The 17,169-nt window shown below is 36.3% G+C and overlaps 1 protein-coding gene across 1 annotated transcript; it reads left to right on the top strand.

Moving 5' to 3' along the window:
* Positions 1-13,783: 13,783 nt before the first annotated feature.
* LOC132639736 (uncharacterized) lies at positions 13,784-14,552 on the top strand. The gene is made up of 2 exons (XM_060356162.1): positions 13,784-14,032; positions 14,115-14,552. The coding sequence occupies exons 1-2, from the start codon at positions 13,784-13,786 to the stop codon at positions 14,550-14,552; spliced, it is 687 nt and encodes a 228-aa protein (XP_060212145.1).
* The last annotated feature ends 2,617 nt before the right edge of the window (positions 14,553-17,169 follow it).

Raw genomic sequence — 17,169 nt, 5'->3', positions numbered from 1 at the left:
ATAATTCGATATATGTGTGCAATGCACCTGTTGAGAAATAGTATGTCTATTATTTTTTTTATCAAATTCAAGAATTTAGGTCACTAGGTTTAGTTATATTCTCGCAAGTCTAAAAACTTAAAAGAAAATTGTAAGATGAGATCATGAGTGAGACATCATAACCGAAGAGTGAACACGTCCATGGGAACATCTTTTGGTGACATTTACCATTACTTATCACAAAAAGGGAGAAAAGTTCAAATTTATACATGAAATATTTAATTCGTTTTAAATTAGCATTTTATTTAGGGAAAAGATCAACCATACACCCTAGAAGCAGACTAATTACGCGACCCCACCCCCATTACTTTCCTACCCCCTAAAATACATACCTGCCATACTCCTAAATCCCACAGCAAGCTTTAGCATAACATGACCAGCGCCTAACAAAAAACAGAGGCTTCGTCAAAACAGAGCATCGTTTCCCCAAAATTCAGACCAAAAAACCCTAAAAAACATGAAATCAACTGCGAAAATTCACCTATCAGAACCATAATATAACATCTCGTAGCTTCGGGCGAAGGTTTGGCTCGTAAGATGATAATATAGTGGAACCAATATGATGGTTATAGGAAGTGTTTTGAAAACTAATCAAGTCATAAGAAACGGCTTTGGGCAAAGCAAAGTTGGAAGCCACTCGACGGGGCATGTTTGCAAGTGAATTTGTAGAAGGTCTTACTTCCAACGACCATAACCCCTTTATTAATTAGGAATTTAGGAAAACTTCCTAAATGAAAGTTGTAGCCCTTTGAAATAACTTTCCAACGGTATATTATGGGGGTCAAGGGAACATCTGTACAAAACGTTATGGTCATTTTACTGAAGGATTGCAGAGCAGTCCGCTCACTGGTCATGTTATACGAACCGGTTATACGGTCCATATAATTTTATACGGACCGTATAATTCGTCCATATTTCATGAAATTTCAACTCGACATTCTATTTTGCGCCATGATAAAATATGGTCATATTATACGGACCGTATAAGCGTCCATATAATTTTCCGCCTCACTTTTGTATAAATTCAAGCCTTCAGTTCTTTTATTTCATTATTTACAATTCCAAGCCCTAGAAACAGTCCAAAACATCAAGGTAAGTCAATCCAAACCCTTCCAAATCAGTTCTAACATATACTCTTATAATCTAAGCAAGAAATCATTGTTCCCAATCTAGGGTTTCCAAGTAAAACCCAAACTCAAGGCTCAAGGTCTAAACCCTAGGGAATTGTTTCAAGTTTGGAACTTTACCAAGGTATGTGGAACTTCTATCCACGTGTGGGAATCTCTACGTTCTCATCCACGAAGTTCAAATCCTAGAACATTAAACCCAACATAGTGGTAGCCCATATTTATGTATTTATAAACATGAATTTTGTATCTATATTCGTTGTTGTATTCCTAATCTTCCATTACAGTTATTAGGAACCCTAGCTTAATCCATGAATCATGAATTCTTCCTCATGTGTTCTCAATATGTTTATATGAAGCTTCATGATTTTATCTAGTAAGTTACAAGCATGTTTTCAAGTTAATTATGTACGTATTATTCATGAATTAAGAACATGTTTGCAAGACTATGACAAGTATCTCATGAAACTATGATCTCACAAGCTATCATGATAATTCACATGTTTTGGGATTTGCTTAGTTAACCGAGAAGGCTCAGTAAATCCTGAAATTACGTAGCCACCGTAGGATAAGGGTTGTCAGCAAGGAGGTAACACCTTCATTATGCAGTTTGGATCCTTACATGCTTATTATTATTTAAATCTCATATCCCTGGCAAGGTGTGAGTGTTCTGCTGGTAGGACGCAAGTACCAGATCATGTTGTCGGTTATACTATAGCACTCCCCACGTTACAAACAGTTATATATATATATATATATATATATATATATATATATATATATATATATATATATATATATATACATGTATTTCCCTTGATTTACTGTTTTCAGACTTTACTCACGTTTAGGTTATATTCAATGTCAGTTCATGTCCTATACCTATATTGTGTCATGTTTTTCATTTCAGCGGGTTTTACATACTATTACTATTCACCATGTACTAATATCCCTTTTTGCCCGAGGCCTGCACTTCACGGTGCAGATACCAATTTTCAGGAGCATACACCTGCGCAGTAGGATCACCTCAGTTATCAGCTTATTGGTGAGCCCCACTTCTCTCGGGGTTCAACATGGAGTGTGTACTAGTATTCAATTTATGCTAGTCTAGGGTCATGTCTTGGTAGTTAGTATTCAGACATGTTTTAGAGGTTTCATAGACAGATGTTAGTTCACGGAGTCAGTTGTGCTTTTATGTTTGCAGACTATTATGTTTTTTCATGATTTTTCAAGCTATGAGATTACTTCAAGACTTTATTCTGCAATTACGTTTTTTTATGATTCATTTACATTGCATCATATAGATTAGGTTGTTTTGATGCCCATGTTGACAAGCAAGCCATGAGGTTCGCTCGGACACATACAAGCAAAGCCCGAGTGTCGTGTTACGCCCAGGCCATGGTTCGGGGCGTGACACAAAAATTCAAAACCAAAATGAAAATCAACTCCAAATCACGAATTCGCAATTTAATCTCATACGCATATCTGCTATTTTCAACTTTCAGATCTGCAGTTCAAGTTTTCTGTTATCGAAGACATTACAATTTTGGTTCAACACAACGAAAGCTGGAATATGGATCAAAAATACATCGATTTCGATGTTGATGCAATCCTCATAAACACTAGTTGCAATTTCAATGATCTCATTGCACAAATTGCAACTCAATTACAGTGCGATACTGCAACATCGAAGAAGATCTTCAACGACATGGAAGTCAAAGTATAGTTTGACATGAAGAAGAAGAAGAATGTCACGACCCAACTCCGTAGGCCGCGACTAGTGTCCGTGCTGGACACCCAAACGTACCCACTAACCCAAATTAGCAAACGACAGAATATTTTCAAATATAAAAGTCACTTGGCGTTAGTAATGATCATAAATGAACCGACACAGTACATGGAAGCCGGTGAGGCTGTCACAGATCATATCATACCCCAACATATACAGAACCCACACAAGTATGTCTACAGACCTTTACAGAACATAACAGAATCATAAGACGGGACAGGGCCCCATCATACCCCCGAATAGCATACATATATATAATAGCGGCGGACTATACCAACATATAGGCTCTGGACAAAAGAGCGCTCCCAATATAGCAGAATAGATGTCCTAGGCAGGCGGTCAGCAAATCTGTCTTCTGTACCTGCGCGGCATGAAAACGCAGCCCCCGAAGAAAGGGGGTCAGTACGAAATATGTACTGAGTATGTAAAGCACAGAACGTAGTAAACAAAGTCATAATCAGAACAAAAGGTACAGAAAATGGACAGAATATCCAGATTAGCAAAATATTGATCATAAGGCATAAATAGTAATTGTTGAAAACATATGTCCTACCTGGTCCCAACACGGAACAAGATTTTTAACCGGAACAGAACTTACAGAGAAGTGAGTGTGACATCCGAAGTACCAAAAGCATATTTTCAAAACATGAGGAGTGTGTACAGAAACATATATCACATCATATCCGGCCCCTGCCAAGGGGCTCAGCAAACAGAACATGGCCACCCCCCGTCGCTGGTGCCACCATACATAAGGAACAGAGTAGGGGATAACCCCGTCACATAACATATCATATCAGATGGCCATATCAGATCGTATCATATCAGAATGTGTGTACATGGCACAGCATACTCCAAAACCCATGTATATATATACCAGCCCCCTCACATCGAGGCACGGCGAACAATGCAATGGAATACGCTTGACAACATATCCTGGCCCGGGCTCAGTGTGGGAAACATTGGGGCATCCACGAATGGAGTAGTGAGAGACTAAATGCAACAAAAATATCACAGATTTCCAGAGACTCAATGAGGCATATCAAATGACAAATCAAATCAATGAAGTCGGACAGAATCATAGTAGGTGTATGTCGTATGTCATAATGAGTTACGGAAGAATAATCCTTCTGGGATCATTTTCATATTCCAAAATAGTTTACCAGACTCGAGGGAATCATTAAAACAATTTTCCTTAGTAGTTAGAAGGATAGTTAGAACGTTTCATTTTATATTGTTCGAAAATAAGGCAATAGTACAATAAGATAGCAAAGCGGGAATAGTGGAACTAAATGCAATACAAAATATCGTACCTTTACAGAGACTCAATATAGTGTCCCGAATAAGCATCATTAGTAGTTGGAAAAGTAGATAAGACATTTCCTTAAAAATTGTTTGAAATCAAGTTACAAAGGACCATAAGGGTAAAATCGGAAATAGCGGGCCCACCTCGGGACAACCAAAGCGGCGGGCTCAAATTATGTGTATTAAGCTTATGGGGTCACCTACAGAGGTCCTGGGGCATTCCATAACTTCCTAAGTGATTTGCAGAAATTTTGCATAATTTTTCAATAAAGCATACTAAAAGGGTTCAATTCTATTGCCCGAAAATGTGGCAATTTCAGACGCGGATTCCGATGAGCAGAATACTCTCCGAGGCGTGAATCCGATCCTAGTACATCTAGGACATGCCAAAAGAAGAATCGGGGTAGCTTTACATACCTTTTACGCACTTTACGCCTTTCCAAGTTCACTTCCCGTTTCGTCCAAAATCTGCAATTGGTCACATTTACCAAATGTTAACCATAAGGCTTTAGGCTTAAATCTCAAGTCAACACTTTTCTACAAAAATTTGGGCAGCATCTCCCCTATACATATAGCATCCCCGAGAATTCAACTCGGCCAAAACAATCAACAACAACACCAACAACAACAACAATCACTATGTAACACAATATAACACAACTAGTCCTCTTTCCGACATAATGCCATAACCTTCGTTTCGTCCTCAAATTCCCAAATCAATCTCAATGGTTTCACATTCATCATTAATCAAGATCATCACAATATAATTTGGAAGCATTTCATATCATTTCTACAAAATATTCATAAGATATACATAATATACAAACTTTCCACCAAAGTCATAATTCATCCAAAACTTCTAATCTTTGGCATACACATGCATAACATGTTTCCATCTTCCAAATCCATCAATAATCATCATAATTTGTACCCTAACAACTTCATTTTCACAATGTCGTAAAATCGTACTAAAACGACATAAACTTCTACATTCCATTTCAATGCAAACTTATATCGTTTTACTTTCATATACCTTGCAAACATCACAACAACACTACTAACTTGTTAAACAAAATTGATTCATTCTCATCCCAATAAGGGCACCACACGGCTACATCACTATATTCCAACTTCTATCAAATTCATTCAACTTTCATTTCCAATATGCATTTCACCACAACCACAACTAGAATATAACATAAATTTCAACACATTATAGGCATATAATACACACATGCACACGGCCACACATACATATCACATACCCACTTTGCAAACTTCCATGTTTTCATGAATTCTATTCATTTCCTTATACTACAACACAAACAAACCTTCATAACATAAAAATATGGAATGAATTCTTACCTTTTCTCTTCCACTTCTTCTTGCCAACACAAGTATTTTCTTGCCTTAAAAATTATACCATCTTGAAGAGCATCCTTGAGTTAGTAATTTTTCTAGAAAATTATGATTCTTTAAATCAAGAATGGACTTGGAAATTTTCTTTTTCTTTCCCCTTGAAGGGGCCGAAACCCCTCTTGATTTGTTTTGCTCTTAGTCTCTTTTGTTTATGCTTCATGAATCTTCTAAGGGGTATGGATATATATGGCCTTTCTTATTTAATTGATCATATGCTTGTCACATGATCAATTCCTAATGTGGGTTTGAGCCATGGCCTCATGGCCGGCCACCCCTCTTTGAATTGGGCCTCATTTTCACCTTTTATTTTTTAGCCCAATTGGTTATAATTCTCGTTTTGTAATTCCCGAAACTAATTTCCAAAATCCCAGTTTTTGCCCTTGGCCTTCCTCAACACTTCCACATTAATATTCTTTCATGAACAACTCATGTGTTAAATAAAATCAATTATGACCTTATTTCTTACAAATCAAAATTATTTCGAATTTTCCCGAATACGCGAAAATACGGGATATAACTAAGAAGAAGAACAACAAGAACACTGCTTCAACTGCCTATCCGTTGTCAATCTGAATCACAAACACTGTCATGACTCAAACAATTCCACACATTGATTTACCTGAAAGTTCATCAAAAACTACAGAACTAGTCGATTTTCAACAACTAAATGACAATACTGACGTTGATATGCTTGACATTGTTGTTGATGACCAAATTGATCGCAACATCATTATTGATCCGTGCAAGCAAACAATTGAAGTTGACCAAACATACAATGATAAAAACACACTAATCAATGTTGTTCGACAATACTCAGTTCAAGAGAAATTTGAATATTGAACTACAATATCATCTAACAGAAGGTTTGTGCCTATTTTTGTCAAATTGTATACTATGAAAGTATCGCAGAGCACATAGCACAATCAGTCCCAAATAGTGATCAGTTCCCTACATGATACTATGATGGTATACTCATCTATGGAGATGGTATCAAGATAGAACTGAGGAGTGTCTCATTGAATGATTGAACCTGTCCTGACCAAGTCCTTCATGATACCATTGTTGACACCCAATTTTGTCCCGCCTTTCTTCCAAAATATTTATTTGCGCTTCTAATATTTTTGACAACTTAAGAAATAATTATTTATACTTGACTACAATTATTAGCTTTATTAATATCATCGTTTTCACTATCCTACTATAGCCACTAGCCATTATCATTTTTATTACCGTTATTACTATCATCATCATCATCGTCGTCGTCGTCGTCATCATCGTGATGTCATCATCGTCATCATCGTCATCGTCGTCGTCGTCATCATCATCGTCATCATCATCATCATCATCATTACTATTGCAATCGCCACGATCGCTTTTAACATCTTACGCATCGCACTCATTTTATACAATTATGCGATAGCATTCACTTACCTTTAAAACTTTATAAATATCATCGCACAACAATTACGATCATATAGTTAGCACGCAGAGTGCCTTTCATCTTAATTTAGGAGCTCAAATAAATATAAGGAAGAACGCATATTAAATCCGAGATAGAAGATTTCATGTAGCCCAATTAAAAATAAACTGATCCTTGACTGGGCCACTTAAAAGCCCAAGACAACAACCTCCCCCCCCCCCCCCCCAAACGGCCATCAACGAATGTTTTTTTCAGATCAGCCCAATCCGTATGAGACCAGCCCACTACCCCTTTAAGCTGACCCGATCCATATCTCTTTATATCCTCATTCTAAACCTAACACGAGCTTAAGCGGCGCCCCTTTATCTTCTTCCTCTCTCTCTTCAAGACGGAGATAGCAAAGTCACAGAAACCTTTTCGCTCCTATAGACCATGCATAGTCGTTTTGGGGAAGGGAAATTAATGCTCGTCCTTCCCCGTCAGGTCTCAACCGTTGTGAGGTGATTTTTCCTTTTCTTATTTTGCTTTTAATCTGAAACCCATTAATGGGATTTGTCCATTTGCGAAGTTTGAATGCTCGTTCGTGATTGGCCATTCAATATTGTGGGGGGGGGGGGGGGGATTTTCCCTCCATTTCCACTCGCCTTTCACTAAAACGAGAGGAAATTTAGGGTTTTCGGGGTTCTACATAAAGAACCCCACCCCTAGTGTCGAGGAATGTTTTTTTTTATCTCGGGACATACTGAAATCCTTGGTTAAAATTTTTGAAAAAACTTAATCTTGTTTAATTAAGAAGTCACTTTAAGTAGAATCTCTACCGAGTCTAGTTTGATTTCTGAGTTTTAAATTCTCTTCTTTTTCGTTGTGTTTGAGTGTATTGAGGGTCTTGGAAGGAATTTCAATTCCATTCTCGGTGAGGTTTGCACTCGAAAAGATCCGAGTGTCGTTCGCGTTCGAGCGTAGATTCCGAGATTCAAAGCCCCTGTTCACTGCACTCGGAAAAGGTCAGTAATCTTCCTTTTTTATTTTATTTCTTTCTGCATTTTCTTGTTCCTTTATTTGTTATGTGTTATGTGTTTAGCTTAAGCATGTTGATTCGTTTAGGTTAGTAGGATAATCTGTTTATGTATTAGTTTTGGACTTGTTTGGCTCTTATGTAATTTGCTAGCCATGCTCTTTTTATGCTAGATTAGTAGTTAAAGCATGTTGATATGTTAGTAAATTAGTTAAATAATTCCAGTTATGTGGTTAAATCCTGTCTTATGTGATTTATGTGGTTTTATGCGTGGGAATGACTTAGTTTATCCTGAAACGTATGAGCAAGATCTGTTGAGCATGGTTTAGGTGTTAGTTTAGCTTGTTTTAATTGAATATGTCTTAAGTATTGCGCTGGTCTGGTCTATGTGTTGTTCTGGTTAGAATAGATTAGTTAACTGTTGTGTAATAAAATCTAAGTGTTATTGGTCCTGAATCAGGCTGTTATGTGTATATTAGCCTATTTTCTGCCTGCCACTTTCCCAAGCATATGATAAAATCCTGTTTATAATATCGATAGCTCATTTATTGTGTTAAATATAGAAATATAGTTTTTGGTTAAGTGATAAAGAGATGCTATAAATAACTCAAGTATGATGTTGTTAAGTTCCTGTTTGGACCCATGTAGTCTCCTTTGCCAAGCTGACTATGTTTGAATGTGTAATCCCTGCCTTATAACACCACCAATTAGTCTGAACCTCATCATGCTTGTTCTGTTGACTTAAGCACTACCAAGAAAGCCATGGTTGATCCTTGCATATTAGCTAAAACATGAGTTTGCTTAGCTCTCAAATATAGCACTGGTTTAATGTCACACTTTGCTATGGTCTAGAAATATGAAAAGCATGTTAATATGGTTAGTCTCCCTGTGATTGGCTATCTTGTTGCCTGTTTATGCTTAATTTTCACTAATGTGTATTGTAACTGCTCAACCTGATGTGAGCATGATATGCAAGGCATAAGCTCATATATTTTCTTATCATGCTACCTAACTTAGACTAATGTATAAGCTGGAATGAACTTTTAAAGAATGCCTATACTTGTTTAAGTCATCTTCAAGTCATTTATGGCTTATGGTGTGTAATATGCTAGAGTAGTTTCTCTGAGATATGTTGTTTGAACCCATTATATTTTTAAAAGTGCATGGTTGATTCTAGGACAATAACGTTATGCCTGCTAAACTGAAAACTGCACCTTTTGGAGGCTGAAATGTCATGTGACTTGAGTGATTAAAGTAACCAAGACCTTTGTATGCTCCCTTAAGTGACTCTATTTAAACCATGTGGCCTATGTTATCAACTTGTTGTTTGTTTTAGTATCTATAATCTCAGAATATTTTTCTTTTTGGGTCAAAAGCTTTTAAGTTCAATCCTGGCTATTTAAAACTGTGTTGGCATTCTGTTGAAGCTTATGATCAATAGTTGAAACTCTTTGTTGAGGAAACCTGCAGTTGCATGTTGTCTGGTTATTTTGCTAAGTTTGGGTCTGTTGGTGCTCATCTGAGAATATTAGTTGACCTGGATGAGTGCATACTCTTGTGGAATACTTGTTTTAAATCTGTTTGAAGGAGATAGTGGATGTGTCTCATTAGCATGCCTAAAGAGAATGTCACAGTCCTGTTTATATGATCAAATGCTGATTGTTTTGTGCTCAAAATTGTTCACGGCTGTTAGCTAGAACATTGTCTGTTTGCATCCCACTCTATATAACTGTTAAAAAAGGATCTAACATGAGCAAGGAAACATGTAGAAAGATTATCATTTTCCTTGTCTCTGAACTGTCTTATAAAAAAAATAGTGAAAAATAAAAGGTTTAGATCTGTATAGCATGCTGTGGTTTTGTGCCTATTTAAATTCTTATATGTTTGTGCATCGCAAGTATACTGTGTTTGATTATATTTATGTATGTATATCTAGAGTATGCTTTAGTTAGTACATTTGTGAGGAGACTAGTTGGCCATTATGGATTAAGCTTGAACCCTCCCCGGTGTTACCCATGCCTGGGATTCATGAAAATCCTTTGGAACTTGTGCAACATCGGGAAGACGGGGGCAAAAGCTTTCCAATATTAACCTTCTAAGCATCCTTATGAATGTGTATACACGAAGTATACTCAAATATACATAACGTATACATAAGTCACTTGTTTGTTTTTGAATATTGAAACTGCTCTATTATGTTGGTTGTCAATCATGAAATCTTGTATATTATAATCATGTCACCACTCTAATTCTTTTTCTTTTCTTCTTTTGCATGATATCCGGAGTTGCGAGGAGTCTCAAATGAGACTAAATTTCGCCGCTAGATCAAAATGATTTCATCGCTCCACTTTGTGTTTCTAGTTCACTAAACTCGGCTGAAACAAATTCTAGTGACGATCGGGATTAAATCTCTCTATTCGGGTCTCTCTTACACCCCTCGGAAAACAACCAGAGCAGAAGCAATATAAAGAGGGGAGAAGACGAGAAAGACTGCTACGTTTTAAAGCACATCTTATATTTTGTTTAATTTGTTTGTGTTCGTATGTGATTATTTAGCTACCTTAGAATACCTAATTTAGTGGGGCTGATTGGGACATTATTTCGATATAATAATGGAAATATTTTAATTCATTTCACGAAGTATTTTAGTATATCTTTGAAAGAAAAACGGACATTATTTCAATATAATAAATATTTTAGTTCATTTCACGGAGTATTTTAGTACATCTTTGAAAAAAAATAAGTTTTCAATGTTTCGAAACCTTCATTTTGCCAAGTGCCTAAATTAACCAAGAAAAGAGTCTGCTTATAAAGTTATTTTCAACTTTACATTAGCTATTCATCTATCTTATCTGGTCACTCAATATATTTCTAAGTCGTTAAAATCGATTGATACCTAGCCATTGAGTTATTTCGAATGTTCATAAAAACCTTGCATGATCCCACGTTTTCTTTAGTTTAACTTGTAACTAAAGTCTTTTCTACAAATTACTATCTTATTTAATTTAAATAGCAGTCTTATATTTTCCATTTGTAATCTTGATAATATTTACAAGCTACTTTCCTAAACATTTAAAATGCTATATTTGTATTTTTCTAGTCTTAATTAACTAACTTAAGTTTGGCCGGTTAACCGTATTTAAACGAATCTTAAAGGATGCCTTACTCCTTCCCTTTAGGATAACTAAGAACCCTTACCTAGAATCATTAAGCTAAGTATACTACTAATCGGAGTTAAATTTTTAGCCCTTACTTAGTTAAAATAGGTGTCCTAATTCACCTTTAAAATAATTAGGTGGCGATTCCTTAAAATCAAATAAGTAGGAATCACCAATATGTTATACTCCGCTTTGACCTGATTAAAATGGGGTATAATAACCATAAAGGTATATTTATATACCATTATGGTATCATATAGGCTGCTTCCGTCCATCAAAAGGGACACTCTTGAGCAGTCCTAAAAAATGATACCATGATGATATACTCATATGCTGAGATGGTATCATGATGGAACTAAGGAATGTCTCATTGAAGGCCTGAACCAGTTCTGACTAAGTCCTTCATGATACCATAAAGGTATATTTATATAGCATTAGGGTATCATGTAGCTACTTCAGTCCATCAAAAGGGACACTCTTCAGCAGTCTTCAAAAATTTATATCATGATGGTATATTCATATACTTAGATGGTATCATGATGGAACTGAGGAGTGTGTCATTGAAGGACTGAACCAGTCCTGACTAAGTCCTTCATGATACCATATATGTATATTTATATACCATTAGAGTATCATATTTAGTCCATCAATGGAACACTCTTCAGCAGTCCTCATGGAATGATACCATGATTCTATACTCATATACTTAGATGGTATCATGATAGATTTAAGGAGTGTGTCATTGAAGGACTGAACCAGTCCTGACCAAGTCCTTCATGATACCACATAGGTATATTTATATACCATTAGGGTATCATGTAGGGCTAATTTAGTCCATCAATGGAACACTCTTCAGCAGTCCTCAAGGAATGATACCATGATGGTATACTCATATACTTAGATGGTATCATGATGGAACTGAGGAGTGTGTCATTGAAAGACTGAACCAATCCTAACCAAGTCTTTCATGATACCATATATATATATACCATTAGGGTATCCTGTAAAGTTGCTTCAGTCCATCAATGGAACAGTCTTCAGCAGTCCTCGAGGAATGATACCATGATGGTATACTCATATACTTAGATGGTATCATGATTGAATTGAGGAGTGTCTTATTGAAGGACTGAACCAGTCCTGAGCAACTACTGCATGATACTATCTAAGTATATAAATATATCATATTAGTATCATGAAAACATCATGACATGTTGCATATACTGAGATGGTATCACCAAAGGTTGTTTCAGTTCATTAATGAGAGGCTCTTCAGCAATCCTCAATGATACCATCATGGTATATAAATATACTAATGTGGTATCATTGAGAAATGCTGCAATAATTGACATGTGTACACTCTTATTGCTAAAAACAATGTGTTATCATGCTGACACCATTATGTTGTTTGTGTCAGGTATTATGTTGTTTGTGTCAAAGAAGAATGCACATAGAGTCTTAAATCAAGAAATGTACGAAAGTCAAATCTCTTTCGAGTGACATATTTCAATGATATCCACAGCTACCCAAGGAATAATAGATCTTGCCTAGAGAAACATGCCACCATGACGTTTGTTAATTGTATCATACAAGAAAAGCTTACTGACCCAAAAACAATTTACACACCATCAGATATCCAACGAGATGTAAAAAATACTTATGGTATCAACTTGTCCTACATGCAAGCATGGCGTGCAAAAGGAAAGGGCTGTTGAAATGTTATGAGGAAGCACGAAAGATTCATACAAACAATTAGCAACATATCTATACATATTGGAGTATGCAAACCCGGGGAGGGTTACAAGACTAGACACTGAACAAGATAATTCTTTTATGTACGTCTTCGTAGCACTAAATGCATCCATTCAAGGTTGGAAGTATTGCAAGCTCACGGTAGTGGCTGATAGGACTTTCCTAAAGGAAACATACAAAGGGACCATGGTCACAACTACCATACAAGATGCAGAAGGTAACATACTCTAGCCCTGCATGCTTTATTGCATAAAAATATGCCTTAGACCTCTATGATACCAAAAAGGTAGACAAATATACTTCAGGGGTATCATGTGGTACTGGTCCATCCCGACTAACATTATTTCATTAATTCATATAGGACAAATTTTGCTATTTGCTTACAGAATTGTTGATTCAGAGAATGATGCATCATCCGAGTATTTTTTTGCATGTTTCAAAGAGGTATATGGAGAAAGTGATGGAATGTGTATTGTCTCTGATAGACATGATATTGTAGCTAAGGGCGCTGCAATTGTTTATCCAGCAGTCCCTCACTGTGTTTGTATGTGGCACTTGTGAAACAACATGATTGGGAACTTCAAAAAGGACAAAAAACTGATTAAAGACATATATTTTGCGTTGTCAAGAGCATACACCACTCATGAATTCAGCAAAATTATGAAACAATTAGATGATATTGATCCCAGGGTAAAACCGTACTTGCAAGAAGTTGGATACCACAAATGGTCTCGGGCACATTACATAGCTAACTGAATAACAACAATGACATCAAACATTGTAGAATCAATTAATTCAGCAACCAGGCACGCAAGAGAGCTCCCAGTTACTGATTCTCTTGACTATATGACAAATTTGGTGCATAAAAGGAATTACAATAATGGTGCTGCTGCCAACTATGCAAAGACCACACTGAGCAACAAGTATGAGGATGTGTTGACTGTAAACATCAAAGCATCACAAACGATATCGATAAGATATATTCTTAAATCTTATTCCAGTGTCAAAAAACTGGTTCTTATTATTATATATTTAATTGTCTACTATAATACATAATGTTAAAACTGATAACATTTCTTGACAAATACAAATGCAGGTTGTGCCTTCAACACAGTTTGTTCACTCAGTAATTCATGGTCGAATGAAACACATTGTGTCTCTACAACAAAAGACTTGCACATGTCACATGTTTCAAGTGGATGAACTGCCATGTCCACACGCAATGGCAGTTCGAATAAAATTCTATTTCGAAAAATATCAGTATTGCTCTCCATACTACACAAGAGATTTTCTTATCAAAACATATGAGATGCCAGTACATCCTCTTTCGAATCAGAGCATGTGCGACATCCCACAACATGTGTGTACTTGCACAGTACTCCCACCAAATGCAAGAATAAGACCAGGAAGGCCTAAAAAGAAGAGAACCAAAGGAGGTGTCGAAGCATACTTCAGCACTCAAGTAACATGCGGACACTGTGGCCACAAAGGCCATAACCAAAAGACATGCAAAAATATCCCCATTAAAGATTGAAAATATTCCCATTAATAAAAACTGATATACATTATAATGTTTTCATTTTGTTAGAACTAAAGTGCAACTTTTCATTTTGTTTGTCTAAAAATGCTTGGTTTTTCATATCCATATTCATTCAAAAGGATGCCATCATGATATCTTCTCAGTATCATTGAGGACTTTTACAGTCTATCATTGACTCTATTCAACAAGACTTTATGATACCATCATGGTATACAAATATACTGGGATGGTATCATGTTGGACTGCTTCAGTCAATGAAAAATAGGGCCTCTTCGGCAGGACTTCATGATACCATCTTGGCATATGAATATAGTGAGATGGTATCATTAAGTACTGCTACAATCCAAAAATGAGACGCTTTCAGCAGACCTACATGATACCACCTCAGTATGTTGATATACCCAGATGGTATCATGTATGTCTAATATAGTATTTAGAAGATTCTGATTGGTGAACTCTAGCAATCCAACGTGATATCATCTCAGTATATTTTGTATACCATGATGGTGTTATGGGACTGCTGAATGTTCATCAAAATAGGAGGCTGTCCAGCAGGACTCATCATGGTATATAAAATATACTGATATGGTATCATGTTGGATTTCTACAGTCCAACATGTTGGATATGCATGATACCATCTTCGTATATTAATATACGGAGATAGTATCATGCAGGACTGCTTCTTCCCATTCATAGAGAATATCAAACTATTCAGCAGACCTGCATGATACCAACTTGGTATATTAATATACTGAGATGGTATCACGCAGGACTGCTTCTTCCTATTCACAAAGAATGTCAGCATATTCAGCAGACATGCGTGATACCATGCTGGTATATGCATATAATGAGCTAGTATCATGTAGGATTGTTGAATATCCATCAAAATGTGAGACTATTTCAGCAATCCCCTATGATAACATCATGGTAAATGCATACAATAACATGGTATCAAGTTGCACTGCTACAGAAATGAGAATCTTCAGCAAACCTGCATGATACCATCATGTTATATGCATATACTAAAATAATCTCACGTAGGACTGTTTCATCCATTCATAAGCAGACAACAAACTAATAATGAAGCTCTAAAAGACATAACTTTTTAATAACATCAAAATTTCATTCAAGTGTAAAACATACCAAATATACTATTTGAAACAGAAAAAGCGACTAGAAAACCCTTAGTAGCTAAAAACAACACATGTTCACTTCACCAGTTACTACATTGTACTAAAGCCTGAAGCTTTCACATCACTACAAACTTAATAGAAAAACAAACAAACAATAGTACAAAGTCTTCTTCTTCCTCTTCTTTCCACGTACTTGTTTCCTCCACCGTCCAGGATTCTCAGAATCACTACGTTCATCCTTCTCCTGATTCTCTCTCCCATAATGCCACAACAGTATCCCATATCTGCTTTAAAGAGCATCGATGTTGACATTCTCAACAGGGATTTGAATGTTTTCAATCACGTACTCCGTAAAAATAGTCGTAAAAACTCCACAATCTCTGCATAAAAAAGAAATATCATTATAATATGTAAAGTAAAATAAATAAAGGAAAAATATGAAACCACAAAAATCATACATGTTGCTCTAGGTTGGCAGATTATCAACCAGTATCACATCTAATGGATCGCTTAACTGATGACCCCGGTGAAGATCATTTTCAAGTACAATATCAGTTTTGATCGTATAAAAGTCAATTGTCTGCAAGAAAAAGGGCAACAACACACGATATGGGTCTATCACCTCCTGAGCAGCTGCAACATATTGAGGACTGTGCATCGAAGCGTACAGATAAATACACCTTTCATGTATTGATAGACATCCAAAAACCCAATGCCACTTTGTTGCCAGGTGCATCGAAGCAACACATAGTCAACTTCAGCCCATGGAGTGCCGCAAAACATAGGGAACCCATACATACACTCCATAATGTTGATCGACTTATCAATCAAATGATTCATTCCCCCACCGGACACAAAATTCGTAAATAACTTTCTAAATGTGTTATTGAAGTACATATTCGTTGTTGTCACCCTAATCAACATTGAACCATATTTTGCCTTCTTCTTCTTCAAATAATAGAATATAACATCCAAGTGCTACAAAAAAAATGACACCAAAAAATGCATAAGTAACCACTTATTCAAACTGATAGAAAAAAAAGTACACATACATCACATGATATTGGTCTGCCAAGATCGTTTAACGTGTGAAACCACATCTTACTATGAATTGTTAAAACTTCAAAATTGAACCCAAGCTCCAGATAGTCATCATCGACTCTATTAATATCAACACTTCCCTAACAACAACATACAAAACTACCAATTTAAAAACAACACAAACTATAAGAAAGAAAATAAAAAACCACAACAAACATAAGAACTGAATACATACGTGAGTGTGATCATATCTTCATCAACGAAATCTGAGAACTTCTGTATAAGACTGAATTCAACAGGAATTTTTATACTCTGCATCAACGAGGACCTGCTTTCCACATGTTTCGGCGGCGTTCACCCATAGTGCTAAGGCCAGAACCAGCCACAAATGGTGACTGTTTTGCCTTAGCTGGCCCTCTTGCCCTACCTTTCCGAA

Source organism: Lycium barbarum, chromosome 5 (genome assembly GCF_019175385.1).
Source record: "Lycium barbarum isolate Lr01 chromosome 5, ASM1917538v2, whole genome shotgun sequence".
Taxonomy (NCBI): Eukaryota; Viridiplantae; Streptophyta; class Magnoliopsida; order Solanales; family Solanaceae; genus Lycium; species Lycium barbarum.
The sequence above is the reverse complement of the archived record's forward strand: the minus strand, read 5'-3'. Positions and strand labels throughout refer to the sequence as shown.

What these genes read in the sequence shown, in the direction of transcription:
- LOC132639736 (XM_060356162.1), top strand. Translation starts at nt 13,784, where the DNA reads ATGACATCAAACATTGTAGAATCAATTAATTCAGCAACCAGGCACGCA. An exon ending in ATTCCAGTGTCAAAAAACTG is followed by an intron (nt 14,033 to 14,114) that starts GTTCTTATTATT and finishes ATACAAATGCAG; the next exon opens with GTTGTGCCTTCAACACAGTT.